Raw genomic sequence first — 22,141 nt, 5'->3', positions numbered from 1 at the left:
AAGATTTTTAGGGGCGCCTGGATGGTTCAGTCAGTTAAGCGTCTGACTTTGGCTCAGGTCATGATCTCACGGTTTGTGATTTTGAGCCCCATGTCTGGCTCTGTGCTGACAGCTCGAAGCCTGGAGCCTGCTTCAAATTCTTTGTCTCCCTCTCTCTCTGTCCCCACCCCACCCCCCCCCCACCTCTCTCCACACATGCACACTCTCTCTCTCTCAAGAAATGAATCAACATTAAAAAAAAAAAAAAAAAAAGACTTCTAATGAAAGCTACCAATCTTTGGTAAAGATAATCCTCAATAAAATAGAAAAGCACAATTTTGCGAATATGGTGACCAAAGGTACAATGATCAATGTGAACATGTGACAATGAGGAATTCTACTAGGAAATCTCTGAGAATTTTGAGATTACGATTGCTGTTCTTTACCCAGAAACAGAAAAAAAGGAAAAGAAAAACTATTCAAAAATGTATTCTTTAAAAACCTAAAGCCAGTCCGTTAAATGTAAATCCTTCTTAAATTACTTATAATAAGCAAAAGAAAGTCCTTTCTAAGAGGTTCTTCATACAAATTCAAACCTAATTTTGCAAAATGAACATGTATTTCTCACCAATAAATCCACACCTCTCATAACTTTCTGCACACTCTTAGGAGATATTCTAGGAAAATGAACTCTCACTAGAATAGACATCACCAATTTACAATCTGTAATGGGTCAAACAATGGCCCAGGTGAAATGCTCACTGCATCTCTGTGAAATTAAAAGTAAAAGGGATCACAACAAACCCCAAATATTTAATCTATTTAAGAGTAAACTTTTCTTAGATTCAAGAAATATTTGCTAGGCAAAACTGATAACCTTTTAACCTTGTCCCTTAATTAGGATCCTCACCAACAAATTTAAATTACCTTGGAAATATTCTAAGGTTAATTCATAATACAGTACATATACATATGGAGGTGCTTGTATATATACATGTATATCCATATACATATGGAATACACTGAACAACCTGCTGTGTCTACTGTCTTCCTCATTATATCTAACCCTAGGAGTTTCTTTTTTAAAAATGCAAACAATACACATTCTTGCCTTATAATTTCATTTGCAGAGTATAAATTCTACCTAACAAGATACATGTATTTCTCAGCTAGGCGCTAATTCTAGAACACTGATGATCAGGGGAAACTTAATTTTTTACAGGGGTTTTAAAAACAATGGATATGGCAATGCTTTGTAAAACATAAAATATTTATATAAATATCAAGTAACTTAAAGATCAGTAACAAGTGTAACCACCTAACTTTCCTGAGTGGTACACTGATCTTGACTACAAACTACTGATATATAATGTATAGTAGCCATTTTATCTGTACTTCTCTATGACTGCATAGTCAGGAATAATTTAAGAATCAAATTAGTTTTTATCCTATTGTTACTGGTGCCCTACTTGCCAATAATTTTCTTCTCCCCAAAATTATTCTGATTGGACAGAGGAGACCTTGACATCAAACCATACCTTGTTCGCTAGGTTCTGACTGAGACTTTCTGACAGTAAGGTCCAGAGGTGAGTCTTGGTCAGCCATGAGAAGTTTGCTGAGCACAGGGTTCTGAGTAGTTGCAGCCGTGGGAGAGGTGGTGACTGGAGATGCTTTCGGCAGGCTTTGGTTCTTTGTGCTATTGGGCTGGCTGGGGTCCTGAGTAGAGCTATTTTTTGAGGTATATTCAGCAGCAAATTGTTGGATCATTCGCTGCATGATCTCACGGGCCACTAGGGGAATATTGGGGTCGGAGACCCAGGGACTGTCTGTAAACAAAGATTTATTTACTTTTAAACTGGGACAATGTACTACAAAAAAAAAAAAAAAAAAAAAAGACAGCTTTCAAGCAAACATAAAATTTCATTTTTTTTCTTAAAACGCAATCTCCTAAAAATAGTATTCCCTCCCAGAATTAGATTTTTAAGCTCTAAGCTTATGAGCTGCAGATTTTTTAAAGTAAACTTTTCATAAAATCACTTCTAAACACCCCCCTCAGTATTATGAAATTAAATAAAGGGAAAACAAATAGTATATCTTATGGGCAAAAATCACTTACCTGATACAGAAATCTCAAACCTTTCTTTTATGAAATAATTACTTCTGTTTACCACCTATAGATTACATCTGGTTTTTCCTAGACCTTTCCTCAGCCATCTCTTCCTAAATTGTTGAAGAATGGATTACTCAGTTATGAGTACATAATCTACTTTCTGTCAAAGACTGAAGGCATAGCAAAATTGTAAAAGGAGATACTTAATATAAGGTCCATGACAGACTGGGGCCATAGCCTCACATTTTCAGGCTCATAAGAATCACTTTGAGGGCTTGTAAAAACAGACTGCTGGGTCCTATCCCCAGGGCTAACTGATTTAGCAGTTGTAGGGTGAGGTCAAGGACTGGCATTTCTACTAAGTTTCTAGGTGCAGCTGGAACCACTGGGCTCGGAGTTTAAAGGCCAGATCTCAAAGTTTAACACCATATATTTTCCACGAGTTCTTTAAATATACTCTGCCAATCATTAAACACAATAGCAAAGGAATTAATAAAATAAACTTATCAATTTCTAGTCCATGTTAATTTAAAAATAAAGACCATATGAATTCATTAACTCGTAGAACTTCTGGCACTGGGAGGGACCCTGAAGGTCAAATAGGGCAAAATAAAAGAGAAAATGTTTGGTATAAATATATCATCACATCTCTATCATTACCACACTCTCAGGGAGACTAAGCTTCTCAAGAGCAGAGATTATGTTTGTTTACCTCTGTATACTCAGCACCTAATCTTGCCTGGCATAAAGTATGCATTCATATTAGCTGAGTAATAAATGGATCAGTCAAATCAATCACCATCAAATAGTGTTTGTTTGTTTTTTTCTGTAGACAAATAAGGTTAATGTGTCTAAAGAGAAGTGACCTCTTCAAATCTGTATAGATGGTTAGTGGTAGACCCTTGATTAAAACTCTCCCCCTGATCTTAATGTTCCACCTGTGACCTTTACTTCCACACCACACTTCAGAGGTTTCAGAAGGCAGTTCCAGAAAACCTGAGTTTCTTTGGTCTTTTAAAGATCAACAATATAAGGTAAATTACTTTACCCATAATATGTTGGAGCTATAAGGTTGATTTATAAATTTAGAGATAAACTGACTCATTACAATTCAAACCTAAAATCTCCACAACATACACATCATCAAAACTTCATGGGACTCTAAGAATAATTTTTTTTCCCCCTGAAAAACAACATTAAATACCAGAAGAAAGTCTAAAGTCAGAATATTTAATTCTCTGGAGTTTAATGAGGTTTTTCTCTACCAACAGCAACATTTCTGTTCTACCAAAAGTACTTCTAACCCCATGTTTCTTCTCTATAAATAGACTTGAGTGTGCTAGATGGTTTAAGAATCAAGGTATTCAAATAGGTAAGGTTCAGAAATTATTACAACCATGAATGAGTTCCTTAAAAATTTTAATAAACATTTTAGCCATACATTGCTTTTTAAAAATCTCTACCCACTGAATATTCTTATTAATATTCATTTAACTTTCCACTTACGACCTATCTTCCAAATAAAAGACTGTATATAATTTCAAGTTTTATATTTTTTCAAGTTTTATATATTAATGTATCTTCTTATCCCCTGTAACACATAAAGAAAGTTTTCAAATAGGCAGAGTTAAACTAGATTCATAAATATATAGATTTTTGAAAAATCAGGGATTTTAGAATAAAGACCATAAACTGCTACCTCTGAGCTTTAAATGGCTGTGGTGTATCTTGCCTCTTTGTTGAATGAAGAACATAACCATAAAACACAATTCATACTTACAAATTGATGACATATCTGTCATATGAATTTCTACATGTTTTGAAAAGTTTCCTGAACACATTTCATTCTTTCACTTACTTAAAACACAACTTCTATAAATCTAGACATGTCTTGGGGAACATGCACAAGTGAGTCAAATAAAAACCACAAATCAGATCAAAATTAACACTACAGGAAAACAAGTAAATGTTACATTACAGCCACTTATGTTTTTAAAATGCAAATCTAACTTTTAGAAAGTGTCAAATTTTCTAACACAAGTGACAAAGCTGGAAAAAAATTTGATAATGATAGTTGAAGGTATACCGTTCATAAGCTAAAATTTATTACTGAATCCATACCACAAAAGCCTACTTTAATTGCATCTATGTTCCTACTTAGCTTTTAGAACCTTTTCATACTCATTTAAAACACACAATTTGCAATACTTGGAAACAAAGTATTAATAACTCCAAATCTCTGAACTATTTATTTAAAATATATATATATGTGTATGTGTGTATGTATATATGTATACACACACACGCGCGCGCGCGCGCACACACACCCTTCAGACTAAATTGCCTGTCATATCTCTGCGTATTATATACATTTTTGGTATAACTTGAAGAGTACTAATGGCTTTCAGACATTTCCATGAAGATTAATATTTAAAAATATCAATATTAATACATAAAACAAGGGGGAAGGAACTTCTAATAGCAAAGCAACAGTTCTTTTTCTGAACATCATATGCCAGTATACAAATACACAAACTTAACTTTACATACAATTTCAGAGGATTCTCATCCCTAAAGTCTACCCTAAGGCTGATTCCAAGGTAAACATTCCTTCCCTCATGTATCCAAAAGTTTAATTTTAAAATAAAACTTAGAAGAACTTTAAGCTATTCCTACATGACAAAGGGATGGGACTAGCAGAGAAGTAGGCTAGAATTCTCTTTAGGAATATGCTTATGATTGGCCTTATTAACTCCCTCCAAGCAAAGACTGGATGAAAAGTGGTTTCTCCACATATAGGAAGAGGAGCTCCTCTTTGCAGATAACGAAGATTGCTGCAGCAATAGGCCCGTGACTCATTCAGTACACATCCTAAAGGACAGGAGCAGCAGAGGAGCTGTAAAGATATTTTATTTAATAAACTGACAGAACGAGTCTATCATTTATACTTTAATGTGAATTACTTTAATAAAACAATCAAATGTTTATACAACTAAGAAAATTACTATTTGGAACATAATTTTAGATTTCAGGGTACTTAGGGGATGATAAAGTGAGCATGGGAGCCTCAGTTGGGAGCTTCACGTCAGAGGGTGCTGTGAGGTGAGGGTGTACTGAAAAATTTAATTTTGCATAGGAAAAAAAAGGTGTCACTGAAAACAATAATCTCGTGCGTTCCTTAATTGAAAATACTGACCACATTAAGCAGAACATCAGCTGGTTTCCAACTGTAACCAACCAATCAGAATAGCACTTTATCAGACTTCCAACCACTGTAAAGGCAAAAATCACCCTTCAAATTTCAGAGGGGAGGGAATTCCCAGAAGAATGAGGGATATAAACTAGAACATATAAAGAAGTACTGAAGAAAGCAGAATCATTGAGTCTGCTGAATATTAAAGAGTATTCAGGGTCACAAGAGATTGTAGGACACTTTTTTAGAACCTATCACAGTAACCTCTGTCTCGGAACTAGAGGAAAGACATAACTAAGGAACACAAATCCATTTAGAATTTCTTGAAAGTAAAGACTTCACTAGAATGGATCATAGAGGGAAGGAAGCTTTCTGAAGGTCTTGGCCGATGGTAATTAGGCTTTGTGAATAGAGAAACAAAATGTAAATCATGTCTACAAAGGTTTTAAGGAGAAAGTTAAATTGAAAAATATAAGAGGTGGAGCTACTAAATACCACCTCAAATGTAAGGGGGAAAGTTTTATTACATAATTATGAATTCCTTTCTCTGATTTTAATAATTGAAAGAAGTTTCAGCGAAACAAGGCTCTATAAAGGAAATAAATGCCTGTAAATCTAATTTTAAGATACAACTTCACATCTCTCTAAATGAAATTTCAGCAAGGAATCACTAAAATTTTATACAGCTTTATGGTTATCTGCGATGAAAACTGTCACTATGTATGTAAGAAAATTTGACAAAATATATTAGTACTGAGACCTCAGAATTTTTCAGACTTTCCTAATACTTTCAGGAACTATTTAACAAAACTTACATGATTCCATCACTTCAAACTGAAAAAGAGGGAAGAGGATTTGCCTTAACCTATTCCAAATTTAACTTGACCAAAGGAATATAAAGTGTGTCATCAACAAAGAAAAATGTTTTGAAAAGTAACTCTTTTTAAAAATGACATTAAAATTAAGAAAATATAAGACAAGCAGATGCTAAATGCCATTCTTCACTAGAACCAACCTTTTCTATAAAAGACTGCATTGAGGAACTCTTCTGCTTGTCTCTCGAATCGAATGATTTTTGCTTGCTCTTGTTTAAGCAGAGCTTCTTGCCCAGCTCCCGAAGCTGGTTCATCCAGACCGACTAAGTGTCCCTGCAAAAATATTTGGTGAAATATTTGCACAAAAATCTTTCCCCATTCAGTATCAAAAGCACAGATGCAAAATCAAAGACAAATGTTAGTAACAGATAAGACAAATCAGTTTAATACAATTAAAATATCTTAAAACTTAAAATCAGAATAAAATTTATCTCCACAAAAGTATAAAAGCAAAGTGAATGTAAAAATATACTTGTATCTTACAAGTTTTGTTTAAAACTGACAGATAAACTCTAATTAAAATAACATTACTAACGGAAGATTTTTCTTGAGCATTTAAATATGTCCGTTCTTATTACACCATACAGCAATAGTACACAGACATTCAACTCAGACAAAAAAAAAATAGCTTAAATCCTAAATACTATTTGAGAACCATGTTTGCCCTCCTAGTATAAGATGTTTTCTCCAGACACAAAACAAACATAATTTTAAAAGGGCCGTCAGAAGGGAAAACTCAAAAGAATGTATCCGAATTCATAATTCTGTGCCTAGAATATAATTCATAAACTGTAGCTTTCAAATGTGTAGAGAGTTGTGAAATTAATACGTTAAAACTGGCTCTAGAAAACAGAATTTAAAAATATACTGCGTCACATGTTCTAAAGGTACACATTTCTATATATGCTTGAACATGCTTACAATATAAACATGTTAAGTCCTGATCACAAAGTTTCAAACTGCCACACTAGACTCATCCCAAAGACTCCCAGAATCTGCTCTCAGGCTGTAGGAGCACTAGACTAGGTAGACAATGCTTTGCATTTACTTCCACTCTTGTAGCTAATGAACAGGAGACTAAGTAAGTACATCTTTTAAGTGTTCTTTAAGTTCCAATGCATATAATTTACTTCAAATCACCACAATGTATCACCACAGGCATATATAATTCTGTCATGGAAAACTTAAAAGTACTTAGAAGTACCTAAAAGTACTCTAAAAAAGAAAATGGGGACACACCCTGACACAGTGAAAAGGAAGCAAACAGGGCACTGAAGGCACATTATAATCCACAATTTTCTCAAAGATTTCAAATACAAGCAATGACATGTGCAATCAGATTTTTATCATTTCTCCATTGTACAAACTGTGTCAACAGCACAACCAAAACATGTGTCTTTTGCAAAGACACATTTAGCACCAATTCTATATTACACTTTAATATGAAGAACTCTCTTGCATAATCAAACGAAAACAATCATCCCATAAAATATCCATGAGACACGTTAAGTCTGCCACATAAAGAAAATATTGTTATAAAGTCATTATAAAAAACATTTTCATTCATTCATTCATTCATTCATTCATTCATTCGGCTTCCCCAGCCCAGCATGGAGCCCAACCAACACGAGGCTTTAACTCACGACCCTGAGATCAAGACGTGAGCTGAGATCAAGAGTTGGACACTTAACCAACTAAGTTTATTATAGTTGTACTTGCCAACTTTATTATAGTTGTATTTGCCAACATTCTCTTTCGTGGCCTAAAGAAATTAATTTTTAAAAATGAATCACAAAATAATGTAATTTTGATACAGATTTAACATCTGAAAGGATCAGGAACGGGTACTAATTAGAGACCAATAAAATCCTCAACTGTATTATATTTTAATGGCATTTCATTGTTTAGTGATTTTTAAATTCAGATATTATATGGTATAAACTGTATTTAACCCCTCAGTCCTACATTCAGTAAGTTCAGTCAGACTTTCAGCAGGATATCTTTATTTTTCGTGCTTAAAAATGTGTATCTCAATGAGAGATGTTAGTTGAAGGACGCATTGTACACAGTGTAGTTTCAATGTGTTAAGCATACAGCTATCCCCATTGATTCTACACATACATTTACAAATACGTGTATCCTTTCCACGTCTTTCCAAGTTTTTATTTAAATTCCTGCTAGTTAACATACAGTGTAATATTAATTTCAGGTGTAAAATTTAGTGATTCAACACTTACATACAACACTTGGAGCTCACCACAAAAATAAGGAACACTTCACGAATCTGTGAATCTGTATCATCCTTGCGTGGGGGCCATGCTAATTTTTTCTGTATGGTTACAATTTTAGCATATGTGCTGCCAAAGCAAGCACAGAATATCTATACTTAAACCATGCTCAAATGTTGCATTCAGGCTACTTTCTAATCTAAATCAACTCATAGCAACTAACAGCACTCAGTAAGGAAGGTGTTACATGTTTTTTTCTTGAATTAAACAATTAATTACCAATTTTATCAACCTGGACGCTGAGACCTTCAGATAACTTTTAGTTGGTTCATCTAAATTATAGTCACACCAATTTGTTTTGTTTCCAAACAGTTTTACTGAGATATAATACACGTATCATAGAATTCACCTATTTAAAGTATAAATTCAATGTTTTTCATGTAGCTTCACAGAGGTGTGGGACCATCACCATGATAAAACTTCAGAATATTTTTGTACCCCAAGACATTAACAGTCACTCACTTCCCATTCTCCCACTTGCCCCAACATTAGGCAACCACTGTAGTATTTTCTGCCTCTCTCTACAGACTTGCTTTCTGGATATTTCACATAAATGGAATCATGCAATATTCATGGTGTGTGTGTGTGTGTGTGTGTGTGTGTGTGTGTGTGTGTGTGTGGTTTCTTCCTCCTAGAATAATGTTTTCAAGGTTCACCCCATCGTAGCAGATACCGGTACTTCGTTCCTTTTTATTGCCAAATAACATTCCATTGTACTGATGTAGCACATTTTATCCATTCATCAGTTGATAATGACCATTATTTCTTTTTGGCTGCTATGATACAAATAATGCAGTCTTTAGTGTTTGTGTACAAGTTTTTGTGTATTTTCATTTTTCTTGGATATGTATTTAGGAGTGGAATTTGTAGATCATATGCTAATTATATTTACCATTCTGAAAAAGTACACTAAACCATCTTCCAAAGCCGGTGTACCATTTAATATTCCCAACACCAGTGAGGGTTCTGACTTCTCCACATTCTCATGAACACTTGCTATCATTTTTATTACATCCATTCCAGTACACAAGAAATGGTGCCTAATGGTTCTGATTAGATTTCCCTAATGATTAATAATGTTGAACATCTAACTGGCCATTTAAATACCTTCTTTGGAGAAATGTACATTCTTATGCTTTGCCCAGTTTTTAATTGGGCTCACCTTTTTTTAATGTTTGAGTTGTAAGAATTCCTGATATATTCTGGATACAATTCCATTATCAGATTTAAGATTTGCAAATATTTTCTCCCATCAATGAGCTTTATTATCACTTCACTGATGCTACCTACTACTGTTAACAGTACAAAGTTCTTAATTTTAATGAATCCCAATTTGTTTTTTGACATTTGTGCTTTGGTATTATATCTAAAAAACTAGTGGCTAGCCCAAGATCATTAAGATTTACTCTTATGTTTTCTTCTAAATGTTTTATAGTTTTAGAACTTACTTTTAGGTATATGACCCGTTTCAAATAAACTTTTGTGTATGGTAAAAGGAAGGGGTCCAACTTCCTTTGTCAAAAATCACTGGCTATAAATTTTACTTCTGGATGCTCAACTCTGTTCCGCTGATCTACATATCAATCTGTAGGCCAGAAACACACTATGTTGATCATGGTAGTTTTGTAGTAAGTTCTGCTATTAGGAAGTGTAAATCCTCTCTTCTAAGATTGTTTTGGCTACTCAGGCATCCTGTAAATTTTTACATGAATTTTAAGATCAGTTTGCCAATCTCTGCAAAGAAGTCACCAGAAATCTTGGTAGGTTACACAGTGAATCTGCAGGGTATTTGGGGGAGTAATGCCATCTTCATAATATTAAGTGTTCCAATCCACGAACATGAGATCATACCTTTCTACTTATTTCGATCTTCTTTAATTTATTTCAACAATTTTAATTTAGTGTACAAGTCTTAAACTTGTGTTAACTTTATTCCTAAGTATTCTATTCCTTTTGATGCTATAGTAAATGGAACTGTTTTCTTAATTTTCACGTTCAGACTATTCATTGCTATTGTATAGAAATACAATCAATTTTTTAAAAAATGTTGTATTCTACAACCTTGTTGAACTTATTAACTCTAATATATTGTGTTCTGTTGATTCCTTAAAATTTTCCATATACAACATCATGTCATCTACAAATACTTTTACTACTTCTTTTGCAATCTGGGTAACTCTGATTTCTTTTTTTAGAGAGAGAGAGAGAGAGAGAGCAAGCGAGCATACAAGCAGGGGAGAGGGACAGAGGGAGGGAGGGAGGGAGAGTGGGGGATGGAGAGGAAGAGAGAGACAGAAAAAGAGAGAGAGAAAGAGAATATCTTAAGCAGGCTCCATGCTCAGGGCAGAGGCCAACACAAAGTTCAATCCCATGACCCTGGGATCATGACCTGAGGTGACACTAAGAGTTGGATGCTTAACCAACTGGGCCAGCCAGGCACCCCTGCTTTTATTGCCTAATTGCCAAGGCTAGGGCTTCTGGTAGAACAGTGCATAGAAGTATTGAGAATGGACAACTCTGTCTTGTTCCTAATTTTAGGGGGGAAATGTCCAGTTTTTACCACAGCTGTGTATTTTTGTAGATCAGGCTGAGGAATTTCTCTTCTAGTCCTAGTTTCTTGGGTGTTTTTATCACAAAAAGGTGTTGGATTTGGTCACTTTTTGCAGGAACATCCATTGTGATGATCACGTGGTTTTTATCACTGATTCCCATTAATGCATTGTATTACATTAATTGATTTTGTGGTGTAAACCAACCTTGCATTCCTGAGAAAAATCTCACCTGGTAAGAGAGTGTAACAGTTTTCATATGTTCCTTGATTTGGTTTGCTAATATTTCGTGGAGAATTTTATTGTTGTTATTGGTATTCCTAAGTGATTCTGCTCTGCAGTTTTCTTGTGATCTGTCTGGTTTTGGTATTCAAATAATACTAGTCTCACAAAGCGAGGAAGTCGTCTTCTATATTTTAGATAAATTTGTGTAGAATTGGTATTAGTTCTTTTAAAAATATCTGGCAGAAGGGGCGCCTGGGTGGCTCAGTTGGTTGGGCGGCCGACTTCGGCTCAGGTCATGGTCTCGCGGTCCGTGAGTTCGAGTCCCGCGTCGGGCTCTGTGCTGACAGCTCGGAGCCTGGAGCCTGTTTCAGATTCTGTGTCTCCCTCTCTCTGCCCCTCCCCCGTTCATGCTCTGTCTCTCCCTGTCTCAAAAAAAAAACAAAAAAACGTTAAAAAAAAAAAATCTGGCAGAAATCACCAATGAAGGTGTCTGGCCACAGGCTTTTCTTTGATGGAAATTTTAAAATTACCAATTCAATCTCTTCACTTGTTCTAGGTTGCATTAGTTTCCCAGGGCTATTGTAACATATTACCACAAACTGAGTGGCTTAAAACAGCAGAAGTTTACTCTCTCACAACTCTGGAATCTAGAAATCTGCAATCAAGGTGTCAACAAAGCCATGCTCCTTCTGAAGGCCTCTATGAGAGAATCCTTCCCTGCTTTTTCCTAGCTTCTGGTGATTTCCAGCAATCCAACATTTCTTGACTTGTGACAGCATTAACTCCAATTCTTCTTCTAACTTTACATGGCCTTCCGTGTGCGTGTCTTGGTCTCCAAATCTCCCTTATAAAGACACCAGGTGCTGGATTGAGGACCCGCTCTAATCCAGTATAACCTCATCTTAACTTATTAATCTGCAAAGACCATATTTCCCAAATAATGTCACATTTATAAGTACCAGGGATTAGAACTTCATCTTTTTTTTTTTTTTTTTTTTTTTGAGTGGGGGCACATAATTCAACCTGCTACACAGGTCTGTTCAGATTTTCTATTTCTCCTTATGTCAGTTTCAGTAGTTTGTGTCTTATTCTAGGCATTTGCTTGTTTCATTTAAACTATCTAGTCTGCTGATTTATATATGATTCACAGTAGTATCTCCCTTAAATCCTTTTTATCTCCATAAGGTCACTAGTAATTTCCCCTATCTGATTTGTGATTTAGTAATTTGAGTCTTTTTCTCTTGAGCAGTCCTAGATAAAACATTTACCAATTTTGTTGTATCTTTTCAAAGAACGAACCTTTGATTTTGTTAATTTCTCTATTTTTCTATACTATTTCATTTATTTCTGCTCTAATCATTATTATTTCCTTCTGCCTGCTTTAGGTTTAGTATGCTCTTCTTCTCCTGGTCTTTTAAGGAAGACAGGGCACTGAACTAAGATCTTTTAAAATATAGGCAGCTGCAGCTTTAAATTGCCATCTAAGTGCTGTTGGCTATGTCTCATAAGTTTTGGTATGTTTTGGCTTTCATTCATCTCAAACTATTTGCTAATTTCCCTTGTGATTCCTTCTTCTGATTATTTAGAAATGCATTATTTAATTTCCACATATGTGTGAATTCCTCATGTATCCTCTGTAAATAATTTCTACTAATATCGTTCCTTTGTAGTGGGAAAACATATTGTGTACGATTGGAATCCTTTGATTTTTTTATGGCCTAGCAGAAAGTCTTTCCTGGAAAATGTTCCACATATACTTGGAAAGAATCACTATTTTGTTCTTTTTGGGTGGAGTGTTCCTTATACACATCTGTTAGGTCTAGTTGCTTCAGAGTGTTGTTCAAATCTCTCCTCTCTGTTGATCTTCTGTCTAGATGTTCTATCCATTATTGAAAGTGGAGTATTAATGTAGTCAACTCTTGTTTTTGAACTATTTCTCCCTTCACTTCTGTCACATTTTGCTTCATGTGTTTTGGAGTTCTGTTGTTACATATGTAACAACATACGTTGTTATATGTCTTCCTAATACGTTGACCCTTTTATCATAAAAAATGTCCCTCTTGATCTCTAGGTTCATTGAAGTCTATTTCCCCCCAATGTGCAGCCTCTGTTATCACTTTTCTCAGGGGATGTGGTCTTGAGCATGCAGTCTCCCTGTCTACTGGGAATGACTGTGGGTTTAGTCAGACTCTCTGGCAGTTTCTTTCTCAGGTCTTCCCTTTACACAGTGCTCGCTGATCAGCCTGTAGCAGTATCACACACCCAGGCGTTAGCCTCTACTAGTTTGTTTCATTGGTGTGTTGTTGCCACATCCTGGGGCATAAATTGCACCAGTGTCTGATCCAATGAAAGTGGGGCCTCTTTGTAAGGGCAGGGTGTTGCCTTGCCAGTCTTTGAGGCTAACTCGAACCCCAGGAGGGCTCTTCTTTTTATCTGGTTCTCTCCATAAAGCTTCTGACTGGTCTGCCATTTCACTTGTTGCTACTAGTATCATGGAGCTACCAGCCTCCTCTTAACTGTTCACCACAAAGATCTCCATCATTTTCAACAACTTTTTGTAAGCTCTGTTCCAAATAAAGTCAGTCCCCCTGAGAGAGCTACAGAATTCTCCGTTCTCAAGGCCTGCCTTTCCCTTTGCAAGAACCACTGTGCCGCTGCACAGAAACTGGAGGTTAGGACAATAACCCACTTCTCTCAGAGTGACATCTGTGCTTTATGACAGGGGGTGGTGGATCACTTGCCTCTCCTGGCACCGAACTTCTGCCTTATGAATTGAGGCCTGACCTAAACCTCAGTATGCTCAATCTGCTGAGACTGGAGCACATTTCCACTCTGAGAAAAGGCTGAGAGAAGGAAGGCTTTTTGACCTCAGCTGCCTGGAAGACAGCATCCGCCACGAGAAACTAGAAGGTATGACTGATGCCCACAGTCTGTTTCCCCTGCTCAGACAAGAGTTAGAGCTTCCTTCAAGCTGAGCGCAGGGAGAGGGTGGGAGTGGGTCATGGGTCAAATGCCAGAGTCCTGTTCTGACTGAGATTTAGTATGTTTGTTTGAACAAATCATTCTCCATTTGCTATATGCCCTTAAGATAATTATTTCCAGCTTAAATGATTGCTTTAAAATAATTTCACCAGTTAAATGGTTATTTTGCTTGTTTTTATCCAGAATAATAAACAGAGATGAAAAATATAATACCAAATCATATGCTTTTATCAAGTGCATCTGGTCACCAAGTTAAAAATTTACAGCAATGATGTATAAACAAAATACAGGCCATCCTCCCTTACTGTACATACTATATGCCAAAACTAAATGAACCAACAAGAACAAAAACATTCAAATGGTACAGAGCTAATAAAGTTAACATAACAGATAGGAGATCCAGAAACAACAAATTCATATCACCCTACCCCCAACCCCCTCCCCCACATCTGAAATTTAAAAGAAGTCATTATGTATTGTATGCCCCCCCCCAAAAAATGATATGACATACTCTTCTGTAAATAAAAAGCCACTGTTCTTCCTTACAGTTATTATCCCTATTAAAGAACAAGTTGTTGGCCCAAAACAGAAGAGGAATAAAGTTGGAGATACGCACTGGAATCTGCATCTCCTCAGAATTTGCTTCCTTCAGAATTCAAGAATTGGTCCTCCTACATGGGTTTGTTCATAGCCACAGGTGATTCTGTCATATCAAATCTACTGTGAGTTTCTTCTTCTTTTTTATTTTTTCTACTGTAAGCTTCTTAAAAGCATATATATCTAGAACATACTGCCAAAGCTTTTGATTCTGTAGCTCTCAGGTAGGAAGCAGTCATGTTTTTTAAAAGTTCTCTTCAAGGGGCGCCTGGGTGGCTCAGTCTGTTAAGTGATCGACTCTTGATTTCTGTTCAGGTCATGATCTTACAATTCGTGAGACTGAGCCCCACTGTGGAGCCAGGTTGAAATATTCTCTCTCTCAAAAATAAACATTTTTTAAAAAGCTCTCTTCTTGGGGCGCCTGGGTGGCTCATTCAGTTGAGCATCTGACTCTTGATCTCAGCTCAGGTCACGACTCCTGGGTCATGGGATCAAGCCCCATGTGGGGCTCTATGCTGAGCATGGAGCCTTCTTGAGATTCTCTCTTTCCCTCTGCTCCCCCCACTCTCAAAATAAATGAACATTAAAAAAAAAGTTCTCTTCTTAAGAACTGAAAAGATCAGTATCATACTTTAAAATTTATTATGTATTTATAATAAATCTTAGTATTTGGGAAGGCAAATCCCTACCTGTTATGTTTTCTAAAATGTCCTGGCCATTTTAACTTTATTTTTTCAGATTATATTTAAAATAGCTTAGTCAATTCTTCTCACCACCAACACCAGCTCCCCAAAGAAGACAAGGTGGTTTTTGTTTTGTTTTGACAAGGTGGTTTAGATCTGAATAGCAATATACTTAGAAAGTATTTCAGGAAGTAGTAACACCCTTAAAAATATTCAGTCTTTTCTTTTAGGACCTGCTTTACATTTACCCAAGTGAGCTATAACGGAGCTCAATTAAAATTCTGTTGTTTATTCATGTAGTTCCCACATATTTATTATTTTACATTTTTACTGTCCATATGAGAAGGAGGTTTCCTTAATTTTCTAACTGCTAGTGCTGGCATAAAAGCAGAAAAGTGTGTGTGTGTGTAAAAATTAATTCTGTACACAGTTTTTGGGGAAAGCGTAGGTTGTGTATCTTCAATTGCTAGGTTCTCTGGCAGCTTCACAACTTTGTGTCAATTTCCCAATATCCTTTTAAGGTAATTTCTTTTAAGGGGACTGTGAAGGTGATAAGGAGAGGTAAAGGAAAACAAAGCTGCAGAAGCCACCAACACTGTGTGGTCTGATGATCCATCACCCACAGCAGGAAAGGAGACTTAATACTGAATATGTTGGGATCTTCAATAGAAAAAGACCTCAAGTTCTTTATTAAGTTTGGTTACCTCTACCTTCATAATCCATACAATACACTCATTTTATCATCCTTTGCTACCTTTTTGGGAATGGCAATAAAACATCCAAGAGACGTTTTCAAATAAGAAGTTCATACTTTTTCCTACAACTTAAGGGTTGCTATTTCTCTGTACTACTAGAAATGTTTAAGGAAATTCCATAGACTTAAGAGAAATGATACTACAAAACATTTCTGAGGGAAATTTAAGATGTAAAGAGGATATAAACCATGATCATAAACTGAAAGACTCAGTGTTGCTAATATGTAGCTAATATGCTAACTGATCTACAGATTCAGTGCAATCCTAATCAAAATGCCTAAAGGCTTTTTGAAAAATCAATGCATTGCTTTTAAAATTTATACAGAAAGGCCAAGGACCAGGTTTAGCAGAACAAGTTTGAAAAAGAAAAACCAAGTTGGAGAACTAGTACTACTTGATTTTCAGATATAAAGATACACTGATCAAGACACTGTGGCATGGGTGTAAAGACAGACATATAGTTCAATGGCAAATAAGAGTCCAGAAACATACCCACAGGCATACTGTCAACTGATGCCACAAAGATGCCTAAGAATTCAATAGGGGTTAAGAAGGTCTTCTCAACAAATGGTGTTAGAACAACTGGATTACCTTATGCAATATAGTAAACCTCAACACTTCAATAACACCATGTAGAAAAATTAACTAGGAACAGATCAGGTACCAAAACACAAGAGTCAACACTAGCAAGCTTCTAAAAGAAAACATGAGAGTTTTGTGTGTGTCTGACACTGGATTGAGCAAGGATTTCTTGAACAGAACATAAAATACATGAATTTTAAAAGAAAAAATTGGCAAAAGGTTTTATACAGAATGTATAAAGAACTATTACCACTTAGTAAGTTTTAAAAATGGACAAAAGATTCAAACAATTATTTCACATAAGAGGTATAAAGATGTTCAACATCACTAATCAACAAGGAAATGAACAATAAAATCACAGTGAGATACCACTATAGACCCACCAGAATGTTTAAAGTTAAAAAAGACTGACAATATCAAATGTTGGCAAAATGGGAAACACTGGAATTCCTATACGTTGCTGATGGAAGCAGAAAATGGTTAAGTCAATTTGGTGAAGCATATAATAGTATAAGGTTAAATATACAATGATACTACCACCCAGTAATTTCAATTCTAGGTATTTATTCCAGAGAGATGAAAATATATGCCCAATGGGGCAACTGGGTGGCTCAGTAGGTTAAGAGTCCGACTTCAGCTCAGGTCATTGATCTTGCAGTTCATGAGTTCAAGCCCTGTGTCAGGCTCTGTGTTGACCTGACATCTCAGAGCCTGGAGACTGCTTTGGAATCTGTGGTTCCTTCCCCCCGCTCATGCTCTCTCTCTGTCTCTCAAAAAATAAACAAACATTTAAAAAAATAAACTAATCTTTAAAAAAAGAAAATATATGCCCAAAGACTTATATGTAAGTCTAATATATTAGCCAACATCTGGAAACAATTTAAAAGTCCAAAAGAAAGTGAACTGATATGGGGACCTACTCAGCAATAAAAAGGACCAAGAGTATATACAAAAATAAGAATACCAAAAAATTATGTTAAATGGAAGAAGTCAAATATGAAAGACTACACAGTATTTCACTCCTATTATATAAAACTCTAGAAAAGGTAAAACTAATAGTGATTGCCTTAATTGGGTGTCCAAGAAATGGACTGACTACAAAGGGACATGAGAAAGCAATTTAGGGTGAGAACTGTCCTGAACCTTGACTGTGCTGGTAGTTACACAACTGTATACATTTACCAAAATCTATTAATCTGAACTCTTAAATGGTAAATTTTATTATATACAAATATTGCCTCATTAAAAAATCATTAAAACATAGGTTCAGGGTATTTAAGATACTAGATACTGAACGGATCACTGAATTTTGGCTCTTGTTGAACTAACCATTTGGAAATCAAACAAATGATTCTTACTTACATTTTCAGAGTCACAAAGAAATGTGACACTTATTTTCAAAACCTCATATGAATGTTCTTCTCTCAAGCAAGCATACTTTTAGTATCTTTCACTTGCTCTCTACGTTTTGCATTGTATTTTGAATAGATACAACTAAATAGTCACCATGAATTGTTGGCATTTCACTATTTTTGTTCTATCTTTAGATCCAAATCAAGATAAGGAGGTTGATCATTGTGCAAAAGCTGGTCTTTGTTAATCAAGTTGTATGCAGACTGGCCAAAAAGGGGGATACGCGTATCATCCAAGGAATCAGATCCCCTTAGAAAAATGGAATTCAGTATTGCAGCAGGGAAAAGACATGATGAACCCAGAATATCTTGTTGTATCAGAAAGTATTAAAGTGCTCAAAAAATGATGGGGACATGTCAAAAGGATATACTAGGTGGTTTGAAACGGCTCCCATTAACCGAATCTGGGATACTGGATAACATATTTGAACAGAGTAAGAATCTTGACTTCAAAATGACAGAGGGAATAGGAAAACTCTTCTTCACAGTATAAAGCCAAATGAAAAAATACAGAAGAATAATAATTAGAAAAATCACCATTTCAAGCCATCAGAAAAACGATTCCAGCAAGAAATTACCATCAACACCAAAATTAAAGTGGATGAAGGTTTAGTAAAAAAGAGATATCTATGTAGTCTCAAAAGTATCTCTTCAAAAATTATTAATTACAAGAGGGAAAGAAGTACATACCATTTCAGTGGAAAAACCTAGTGAACATCAACCTTGTCAAGGGATCAAAATAAAAACCACCACTAAACTAACATCGTGTGCTTCACAATGTGATCATTCTACTGTAAGGATAGAACATGACTTATTTAATATTCCTGCTAAAAGATCATGGCCTGAATTTAATCATGAAGAAACATTAGAAAACCTAAATTGAAAAACATTCTACTAAACAAATGACCTGTACTCTTCCAAAATGTCAGTGTCATTAAAAATAAATAAAAGTTTGAGGAACCATTCAAGATTAAAGGAGACTAAAGAGTAGAAAATAAAATTTGATGAGTGATCCTAAATTTTGAACTAAAGGAGGGGGTTGGGGGGGGGTGTCACTGGGACAACTGGTAAAATCTGAATGAGATTCACAGGTTAAATATTCCATTGAAGTTAACTTTCCTGATTTTTGGTAACTGTACTGTGTAGTTTAGTAACTGAACACCCTAATTCTTAGGAAATAGGGAAATACACAAGGAAATATTTAGGAATAGAGATATATGAGGGGTATGATGTCTATAACTCATTCTGATATGGTTCAGGAAAATCTGTGTATGTTATATGTGTAATATCTCTGAGACAGAATGAATGAGAATAGTAAGGCAAATGTGGCAAAATGTTAACAAAATTTTGGTGTTGTTTTAGGTGAAGGGTATTTTTATGTTTTAGGTGTTTTAGGTGAAGGGTATATAAAAGTTTTTATACCACTTACAACCTTTCTATAAATGTGAAACTATTTCAAAGTAAAAAGGCAGGGTGGACAAATGTTAAGCCATACTTTTCTCCCACAAATATGCCAGATCTCCCTTGTCTCTCTCTCTCAACCTCTCCTTCACAACCCCACCTGTCTTGCCATTAAGCTGTATGTGCTTGTGTTATGAGTTGTTCTGATACACAGAAGAAAAGCAAACAGAATAACAAGATAGGGCAATTAACAACTTTCAGGCTTCTCTTAGTAACTCAACAAACTGATGAAGATACTCAAAAGAGAGTAAGACATTTTCTACCAAGGGCCAGAGAGTAAATACTTTTGGCTCTAAAGGATATATATAGTCTTTGCTGCATCTCCCCCTCTCCCCCTTTCACTGTTCCCCCCCCCCCCCAAAACCAACTCTTCAGCCTGTAGGCATTACAGAAACAGGCTGTGGGTAGATTTGGAGATAGGGCATAGTTTGCTGACCCCTGATAGAATTATTAAATTTCTCCAAGAACTGTAACAAAAGTAGTTCCACTGGTCCCTGAAATAGCAAGGATGTTATTGAATAAATAAAGCAACAAAAGCATGTCAGCTTGGAAGTTCGTTCTTAGGGGAATAGTTAATAAAATTAAACTTTAAACAAAACACAAAGATTAAGATTCCTTAAAGTTTCTTTTGTAACTCTACTATTTGTCACCTTACGAGTTTTGGTGTTTTGGAGGGTAAGAATGGGGAAGGACACTTATATAAGTTGCTGATTTTATGAGAGAGAACACTTCAGGAAAGGAAATGGAAGAAATAATGACAAATTTCACTTGGGAAAGGTTAAGATGGCTTAGACTTCAGGAGTGTGATACAAAACTGAGGGGGTAACATTTTAGGGCCATCCCTATCTAAATTCAAGACCATTCCTCATCTGTACGTACATGTGTTCTCCAAATTTAAGTGATTTTTAAAAAATTCATACAATATGGTATAGAAAACCTAGGAATTAGAAGCATGTGCATGCATGCAAGTTTTGTAATAATTATGTTAGCAAGCCTACCCCAGTAGATCATGGGCCTGTATCTACATCCATGTCTGCTACCCATGGCTTAGTGACATTTCAAGCAATGAACTAAAAAGAGCTGACAAGATGCAACTCATTGATTTAAATGCCACTCTCCTACATCTTATTATTTTAAATGCCAGCAAGTCTTAAGGAAAATGGCTCCACCACTTTAAATGCTCATACTCTTTAAGGTCAGTTATCTAAAAAGAAACCTTACTTCATGTAAATTATTGCTTTTTACATTAACAAAATAAAAATTGTGCTTAATGCAATTTTTACCATATGTCAATTTTGTTAAGCAAACCATCAAGCTAAAGAATAGAAAAAAACAAAGTTCAAAGCTTGAATACACCCCAGGAGTTAAATATGGTATTCAAAATATACAACAAAACTACCATGAATGACTCTTATCAGTACATCTGTTACTACTTTTCATGCAAATTAAGCCTAAAATGTAAGTGGCAAATGACTATTACTGCTCTGCTTAATTCACCAGCATCTACTATCAGCATTTGCAGTTACAGCTTTTTCTCCCTTATACATGTACAGTTATTAAAAATACTACAAGACAAATGCAAGTCACCTCCACAGTCAAGAGCATGGGTTTCCTATATGCTTCCACTGGCTAGAAATTAAGTTTATACTATCCCCATTCTTATCCACAACCCAATCTCAATCCAAAAACTTCCTGAATTTCGATCTGTTCTCCATAATGACTGTGGATGTCTCCAGATGCCCAAGACCATTATAAATAGAAGGGATATCCAACTGCATATTTGAGGCAGTGGTATTATAAAAGCCTAGCTAAGGGTAATCTTGCCTTTTTCTAAACTTTTATAGCACTTTATCTATACTACTCTGACTGTACTAGTTTTATAACCTGTATTATAATTATGTGGTGTGTGTGTGTGTGTGTGTGTGTGTGTGTTACTTACCTCCTCCACTAGACTATAAATTTCTTGAAAAGAGCATCTGTGGCTAAAACCTCCTTTTAATCATTCACAGTACCTTTATTTCAACTACAGTAGCTGGTGCTTTTGAAATAATATAAAAGTAAAATATACAGCTATTGATTTTAACTTTAGAAAGAAAAAAAGGCAGACTTAATTGTTAAGATGTCAATACTACCCAAACTATCTACAGATTTAAAACATAACCCTTATCAAAATCCCAATGGCATTTTTTGCAGAAATACAAAAATCCATCCTAAAATTCATATGGAAACTCAAAGGACCCCAAATAGCCAAAACAAACTTGAAAAAGAAGAAAGTTGGAGGTATCACACTTCCTAATTTCAAAACATACTATGAAGCTACAGTAATCAAAGCAATAGGTACTGGCATAAAGACAGACACATAGAATAATGGAACAGGAGGGAGAGCTCAGAAATAAACCCTCACATATATGATCAAATGATTATTTTAAGTTTATTTTGAGAGAGATACA

General features: G+C 35.4%; 1 protein-coding gene and 1 pseudogene across 5 annotated transcripts in view; both read right to left on the bottom strand.

Annotated features, from left to right (window-relative positions):
* The window catches only part of LCOR (ligand dependent nuclear receptor corepressor), a 156,369-nt gene that overhangs the window by 55,808 nt on the left and 78,420 nt on the right, over window positions 1–22,141 (bottom strand). For all 5 annotated transcript variants that reach the window (XR_007460946.1, XR_007460945.1, XM_049646443.1 and 2 more), the window contains exons 5-6: window positions 6,298–6,430; window positions 1,518–1,805 (exon numbers count right to left, since the gene is read on the bottom strand). Coding sequence is in view for 3 of the 5 variants with exons in the window: in XM_049646443.1 (XP_049502400.1) it covers window positions 1,518–1,755 (238 nt within the window). In the remaining 2 variants the exon portion in view is untranslated. The remainder of the gene's footprint in view (window positions 1–1,517; window positions 1,806–6,297; window positions 6,431–22,141) is intronic.
* Window positions 8,418–8,530, bottom strand: LOC125933618 (uncharacterized; annotated as a pseudogene).

Source organism: Panthera uncia, chromosome D2 (genome assembly GCF_023721935.1).
Source record: "Panthera uncia isolate 11264 chromosome D2, Puncia_PCG_1.0, whole genome shotgun sequence".
In the NCBI taxonomy this organism is placed as follows: domain Eukaryota; kingdom Metazoa; phylum Chordata; class Mammalia; order Carnivora; family Felidae; genus Panthera; species Panthera uncia.
This window is presented reverse-complemented; position numbering and strand designations above follow the sequence as displayed.